The 8143-nt window shown below is 27.8% G+C and overlaps 1 protein-coding gene and 2 pseudogenes across 1 annotated transcript in view; all 3 read left to right on the forward strand.

Moving 5' to 3' along the window:
• The window catches only part of LOC113371210 (trifunctional enzyme subunit beta, mitochondrial-like), a 12345-nt gene extending 10485 nt beyond the window's left edge, over window positions 1–1860 (forward strand). Inside the window, exons 3-8 of the mRNA XM_026611851.1 lie at window positions 19–219; window positions 463–637; window positions 787–917; window positions 990–1205; window positions 1271–1452; window positions 1567–1860. Of these exons, the coding sequence (XP_026467636.1) occupies window positions 19–219; window positions 463–637; window positions 787–917; window positions 990–1205; window positions 1271–1452; window positions 1567–1672 (1011 nt within the window). The 3' untranslated portion in view covers window positions 1673–1860. The remainder of the gene's footprint in view (window positions 1–18; window positions 220–462; window positions 638–786; window positions 918–989; window positions 1206–1270; window positions 1453–1566) is intronic.
• Window positions 1861–2438: 578 nt separating this feature from the next.
• LOC113370360 lies at window positions 2439–4624 on the forward strand (annotated as a pseudogene).
• A 989-nt stretch (window positions 4625–5613) lies between these two features.
• On the forward strand, window positions 5614–7585 carry LOC113370295 (annotated as a pseudogene).
• The last annotated feature ends 558 nt before the right edge of the window (window positions 7586–8143 follow it).

Genomic DNA, 8143 nt, shown 5'->3' on the forward strand with positions numbered 1-8143 from the left:
ATATATTTATATTCCTAGGCTATTACAACTGGCATTGGCCTGATCAATAGTGGTGTTTATGATGTCATTGTTGCGGGTGGTGTAGAATTTATGTCTGATGTTCCAATTAGGTTAAGTAGAAAATTACGTTCAGTTCTTCTTAGGGCCAATAAAGCAAAAACTCCAGCACAAAAACTCCAGTTGGCATCCACAATTAGACCTAATTTCTTCATTCCTGAGGTATTTAGTTTTGAAATTATAGTTTTTGTAAAATATTTTTTAAATTTTTTCTTTGCTATCTTAGGAATAATTTTATACTATATAACTTTTGAAACTACTTATCTACTTAAAGCTATTTATCAAAAATTTCATTTCATTCATTTCATCCTTTTTGTTAAGATTTTTACATTCTACCAAATATAAATAATTTTTAAAATAATGACTTTGTAATATAATTGGTAACTATTCATTGTATTATTTTAGTTACCTTCTGTATCAGAATTCAGTACTGGCGAAACTATGGGTCACTCTGCTGATAGATTGGCTGCTGCTTTCAAAGCATCTCGAGAAGAACAAGATGCATATGCTTTGAAATCTCATACATATGCTAAAAATGCACAGGAGAAAGGATATTTCACAGACATTGTTCCATTTCAAGGTTTTTTTTTGGAATTCATAATCAACTTACTTACATTATTTAAATCATTTTAGTACAAATTAATTTGAATCATTGTATGAAAGCAATAATATGTAGATGCAAACCAATTGTTAAACATTACATCTAAATAAATATAAATGTGGAAACAGTTCCAGGTGTGTCAAAGATGGTAGAAACTGACAATGGTATTCGTGTCACATCATTAGAAAGTCTGGCCAAATTGAAACCTGCCTTTGTGAAACCCCATGGCACAATTACAGCTGCTAATGCATCATTCTTGGTAAATTGTAACATTTTAATTTTGTTCAAAAATCATATAAGTTATAAATATTAAACTTTAATTACCCTTTAGACTGATGGTGCTTCAGCTTGCCTCATTATGACTGAAGCCAAAGCCAAGGAATTAGGTTTGACACCAAAAGCTTATCTAAGAGAATTTTTGTATGTTGCCCAAGACCCAGTCGACCAGTTGCTGCTTGGTCCTGCTTATGTAACACCAAAGATCTTAGAACGTAGTGGTCTGAGTTTAAAAGACATAGATGTCTGGGAAATGCATGAAGCTTTTGCTGTAATGTTTTTTTTTTTTTTGAAAATTTTTAATATAGATTTTTTGACTACATTAATTTTTTTTAGGGTCAAGTTTTAGCAAATCTTAAGGCCATGGATTCTGATTGGTTTGCACAGAATTATATGGGAAGAAAGGAAAAAGTGGGAAACCCTGATATGAATAAGTTTAATCAATGGGGTGGATCTCTTGCAATTGGGCATCCTTTTGCAGCAACAGGTGTACGTTTAGCTATGCATACTGCAAATAGGTAAGTTCAATCATTGAGAAATAGCCCATAATAAAGACGTATATTTCAAGATATTGTATTAATATTTATTTTGATTATATGAACATATCATGTATATTGTTTCTATGACTTTAGGATGGTACGTGAAGATGGTCAATTTGGTTTAATATCTGCATGTGCTGCAGGTGGACATGCAGTTGGAATGATTCTTGAACGTCATCCTGATGCTAAAGCAAACTAAATTATATGTTCATTGTTTTTTTGTATTAAAGATCTTTAGTTATCAGATTAATTAAAAGTCATTGTTAATTATTAAGCAGAGGATTTTAAGCTAATATTATCCAAAATGTAACAAATTTTTAAATTTTGATATTTTATAAGAGAAATGTAAATAGCTATATCTTCATATTTTATACCTATGTAGAAGATAAGATTATTAATAAATAAATAATTTATACAATTAGTACTAAGAGGATAAATTTTGCAAAAAGACTGAATTTTTCTTTAGTTAATTGATAAACAGTTTCCTAGCAGAAAACCATTTTTCGGAGTGAAATTCATTTTTAAATTAAATAAAAAAAATGTTGCATTGTTTGTTTTATACATTAAATGTATAAAATAAATTAAACTAAATATTTAATTAGTTAAATATTTACTCTAATAAAACTCAAACTATGTTGTTCGAGCAAGTTTTTTGGAATTTTCTTGTTTCTAAATTTTTATTGTTTAAGTACATATATATATTTCGTATAAATTATTCAGATGGAAGTGTGTCGTATGAGAGATAATTTAAAATCTATAATATATTAATTATTTTTCCGGCCATTAGTTAACAATTTGACTTAATTCGAAATTGAAAACAGGTTGAGAACCGTGTAGTCATAATTTTGAGTCTGGTAACACTATAGTAACGTCGTCGTATTGTCGTATTGGCCACACTAGAAAATTTAATAATGTTGGTCACTACTTCTTGTGTTATTATAATAATTTCTGACACTTCTGTTTAATGTCATATATAATTAGAATGATTTTTCAATCTTTGTATAAATGCTTATAAACTTATTTGTGCTGTCCAATTGTTTGTCGTGATATAGTTAAATAACATAAAGCTGCTCAATATTAGTATCACATGTGACTTAACCTATAAAAATGGTAATTATTTTTTTAACTTGTATGATTAACAATAATATAACTTATATCAAATCATAATTATTATTTTCAGCCTAAACGAAAGCCATTTATAGACAAGAAAAATTCTGTGACTTTCAACTTGGTTCATAGGAGTCAACATGATCCTTTAATTGCTGATGAAACTGCTCCACAGCATGTATTGATCGAAGCTCCACAGAAAAATAAGAAGGTTTGTAGGTTTAGGATTTATGAAACCTTAAATTATCCAGAAAAATAGATTACAAGCGATCATTTATCCATTACAGCCCGATAAGAAGCGTGAAGAACTACATAAATATGGAATATTTTATGATGATGATTATGATTACATGCAGCATCTTAAAGAACCAGGAAAAATGTTATGTCATGGGAATTATCTACTAATGTGACCAACAAGGAGAAAAATAAGGAAAGCCGAAATAATATAAAATTACCAAGTTCAGTTTTTGCTTCTGAGTTCGAGGAAAATGAGGGGTAAGATATTCATTAATTATTTATAATTAGTGTTCTTCAATAATATTTTATTTTTAGACTTTTAAATAAAGCAGCACCACACTCAGGACCTAGGCCAGACTTAGACCCAGATTGTTGCAGGGTTAGATGATGATTTTGATTATTCAGATCCTGAGAATATACTTGATGATGATTTTGTGTTGCAAGCAATGGCAGAAGGTATATTTTCATTAATTCATTACTAAATGATTTGACAAAATTATGATATATTAAGCTATTTATGTCTTAGTAATTAAAATAACAAGCATCATAATTATGATTCTAACTTTTGATGGTTAACTCACAAATATAACTTTGATATTCATATGCAAAATATTTATTTTAACTTTTAATTAAGCATTAAATAAATTTTCTATCAATTGAGATATACAAATTTTTATAGGAGATACAGAATCTGAAGGTTCTGAATGTGAATCATATGATTCTGAATATGAAGATGAATTGGAAGATGAGGTAGGATCTCTTAACAGTGGTAAATTTTCATTTCGAGATGAAGAAACAAAGTCACGTTTCACGGAATATTCAATGAGTAGTAGTGTTATGAGAAGAAATGAGCAATTATCTCTTCTTGATTCCAGATTTGAAAAGGTACAACTAATGAATATAAAATAATTTATAATAAACATTCAGAAGTTTCTTTTCTAGATGTATGAAGATTATAATGATACTGAAATTGGTGCACTGGAGTGTGAAGAAATTGAAGGGGAAGTTTTGTGCAATGCCGATGTTTTGCTTCAGTATGCCAAAGAATTTGAACAGAGTCAAATTAAAACAAAAATGGATAAAGATGAGGAAATCAAAAGGTACTATTAACTGCTTAATATCTATAATGAGTGCGATCACTAGGTGTCTTGTGATGTTATTTATAAACATCTTTTATAGAGCTTTGAAATATGAGCAAGAGTCATCATCTGATTCTGAAGATTTGGAAGTAATGAGTGTTGAAGATAATTCTAATAAATGGGATTGTGAAAGTATATTGTCTACATATTCTACTTTATACAATCATCCTCGTCTTATAGAGGAACCACAAGTATGTACTAAAATACTGATCAATCATACTTAATCTCATATTGCCATATCTTTGTTATTATCTTTGATAGCTATTTTACAAAGTTTTCTAGCATCTGTCATATTAAAAATGATTTTTTTTTAGGGACCTAGAAAGATCAAAATTAATGCACGAACCGGAATGCCCATTAGTGCAAGTCATAATGAAAATAAGTTAACAATAAAATCACTTGCAAAATTTAATAATCTCAATTCAGGAATGGATAAATCAGATGATGCACAATCTGTATGTGCAGAATCAGTTATGTCAACATTAAGTGTTCTCTCTATTCGGCCCAAAAATGAGACATCTGTAGAACGTAATCAAAGAAAGAAGTTGTTGAAAGAATACCGCCATGAGAGAAGAATTGAGCGTAAAGCAAATACTGCGGCATTCAAAAATGAAAAGAAAAGACAAGAAAAGATCAGAATGAATAATAAAAATAATATACAAGGAAAAAAATTATCATGATTATAATTTGATGAATTGTTTATTATAATTTTTACAATGTATTAAATTACATTGCATGTTGTATAGTTTAATTTTGTTAATAAAATGGTTTACACATTATTAAGTTTTCATACTGTTTGAGTAGATTTAAGCAAATAAGTTCTTGGTGCAGTTGATAAAAGTTGATGAAATGGACAGAATTAATTTTTACTTGCCCTTTGATAATTGGAAAAATACTATCAAATAGGGGGCAACAGTTCCCGTGTTTATCATCAAAATAAAGCCTAATGTCACTTTTCCAGTTTTCCTGGTATCAAATGGCAGGGGTTCTCTATTGCGTACAATGTTCGACATGCTTCTAGCTTGATTTGTAACCACTCTTGATCCAATTCTGGAAGCTGCCTTGCTCAGTAGTCCAAACATTTTTCTGCAAATAAAATTTATTCAGTAAAATATAATTTAAGTTTATAATAAAAGTTAAGAATTACTGTACCTGATTCAGTAGAAATTTTTCAACTAATCATAGAATTATTTCTGATTTGCTTTTGTTATAGGCATAACATAATACAAAACAAATGAAACACAGTTAAGGCTAATAAAACTAATAGCAAGCTGTGCAAAAATTATTATTTCTTGACATAAATTGATATAAATATATTAACTAAATACGACTGCGATTTTACTTGGACTTTATTTCAAAATTCGAGCTATTTTTTACAATTGCATGCATCTGTATGTAATATATTACAAAATATCAGTTACATTCAATCATAAAAATGTTTAGCAGAAAACTCTTTTGCGTACAAAGTATTCCTAAAATTGCCAAATATAAAAAAAAACTTATAGAGTTATTATTAATCTTGCAATTTCAATTATTTTTAAATATTAAATAAAAATGAATGTTTTTTTGAAAAACAGCAATTGCAGTTTGACAAACACTGGAAAATATTTTTGAATCGATTTTGCGACGACAGCGCCGTGTGGCAGTTAATCTAGTCTTGTCATTCACATCATATGACTTTTGTCGATTTCTTGCTAGATTCTCATTGAAGTCCATCATTAGTTTTCCAAATCCTTTGACATTAGATAAACGTAGTACTATTTAAGCACAAAAAGGTATAAAATAATAAAATGGCTAGCCAGACTCAGGGAATTCAACAACTTCTTGCCGCTGAGAAAAGGGCTGCTGAAAAAGTCTCCGAGGCCAGGAAACGTAAGAGCGAATTTTTGTTTTGAGAATATTTTATGATTGTGAGAAGGTTTTAAATCTTTGTATCAGAATATCTTTATGTAATATCGCTTAGTGAGCTACAAAACATTATTTCATAGTGTTGTATTTGTAACATTATTTTATAGAAGTTAGGTGTGTAATCATGTGACATATCTTGTGATGATTTTCTTTGCATAGACAGTTTCAATATTATATTTTGTAACGTTATCAATTAATTGTATTGAAATAGGTCCAGCTTCAAATTGAAATTACAAAGTTTCCTAGACTATTCTTTACTTAGAGTTTACTTTACTAGTTATAATACTATTTGCAAAATATTATTGTTATATTGACATATAAATCACTATTTCCCTTTTTATACTACACTGTTTCAAATTAAATTATGTAATATTATTTTCATTCTATAGGCAAAGCACGCAGACTAAAGCAAGCTAAGGAAGAAGCTCAAGATGAAATTGAGAAATACCGTCAGGAACGTGAGAAGCAATTCAAAGAATTTGAAGCAAAGGTAAAAATTAAAATTACTGTATTTTCGAAAGAGAGAATTTAAAATAATACAGTAGAACCTTGATTAACCGGACTAAATGTTGTCGATAGGCATGAGCCTCGATTAACCGGACTAATTGTTGTCGATAGGCATTCAGATAATTGAAAATCTGGATGATCGATTGTATGAAGAATAATGTTGTGTATTTATTAAAAATAACAAAACATACATAGATATCAACAAAAATAATTTTTATTAGGAATTTGAAACTTTCTCATGTCTGTACATATATATTTTTTTAGATTATATTACATACATATACTAAACCGCAGCATTAATCACGCAAAAACCCGAATTGTAGGTATGTATATACATATCAATTGGTCGCTATTGGTAGTCCGGATTATCACAAATTCGTATAACTTAGGTCCGGACAAACGAGTTTCTATCAAGATTAAAATTCATTAAATTATAAAATTATTCTTCAAAGCTTTGAATGAATGTTAGTTTGTTTATGATTGTTATTGTGTATTTGATATTAATCATATATTTATTATTTTATTTTATCATTGTCATATTGTTTTCATTTGAAAATTTGAAATTTAATCTCTATTAAATCTTGCATAATTTAAAAATATTTTAAATCAATATGTTATTCAAAATACTTATACTTACTTAATGAACTTATACTTAGTTGATAAACTAATTTTACATATTTTCATATGTTTAACGACTATTATAACTACATATTAATCTCATTCAAAACTAAATTTTGTTAATGATTTTATTTTATTTTAGCATATGGGCTCACGGGAAGGGTTGCAGCTAGAATTGATGCTGACACTCGTGTCAAAATCGATCAGATGAACAAAGCTGTGTCTGTTCAAAAGGATCCCGTAAGTTTAAATACAATTGTCAAAAATATACATATATTACACCAGATTTATATATATATTCAATTTTCTCAGGTGATGTATGAAATTCTGAAGTTGGTCTATGACATCAAACCAGAATTACACAAAAATTATCGCAAAGAATAATTTATTTTATTCAGAGCTCCAGTGAAAAAATAATATATTTAATAAAGATATGTTTATATACCAACATTTTTTGCTTATGTGAAAAAATCTTAATAGATCAATCTGAATTTTAGAAATCTAGAATTTTAAATATAAATGTTCTGTATATATTGTTAATTGGTGATTAAAAATTATGAAAATGCAGTATTTGAAACTTAGAAAGTTCATTCCATTAAAAAAATGTACAAAACTTCATTATTGTAGGACATGTTATCTGATTATTATTTGTGTTAATATAGTATTACATCCAAAATAAAAGAATGCTAATCTGTTAGAATATGTATTTCATTCTAAATTCCTTGTTTATAAACTAACAATTCATTCGAAGTATATTTCTATTATTTATTTTCTATTATGTAATCTTTGCTTATGCTAAAAATTATTGGTTTATACTTGATATCACATTGTATGTAGTATATAAATAAGACAATATTTCAAATCAGAATGTTTATGCTATAAAATGTGATTTCTTAGTTCTTATAATAACCTTTTATTGAAAAATTGGTATAATGAAAAAAAACATGTTCAGTTAAATAATAATTACATATTCTTCACATTCATCATTCTTCGGTATAATAAAATAATTAGTTTCAAATGCACTTTTACTTAATATGCTATATTATTGATTTCTTCAACTAAAAAATAAAATTGTGGATAAAATGAAAGCATATATTTTTACATACATAAAACAAAAGCCTACAGATGGTTTAATTAAATTTTATTTGATAGGT

The sequence above is a fragment of the Ctenocephalides felis genome, unplaced genomic scaffold (genome assembly GCF_003426905.1).
Source record: "Ctenocephalides felis isolate EL2017-DRISC unplaced genomic scaffold, ASM342690v1 CF-g0.4_SCAFFOLD_01492, whole genome shotgun sequence".
NCBI lineage: Eukaryota > Metazoa > Arthropoda > Insecta > Siphonaptera > Pulicidae > Ctenocephalides > Ctenocephalides felis.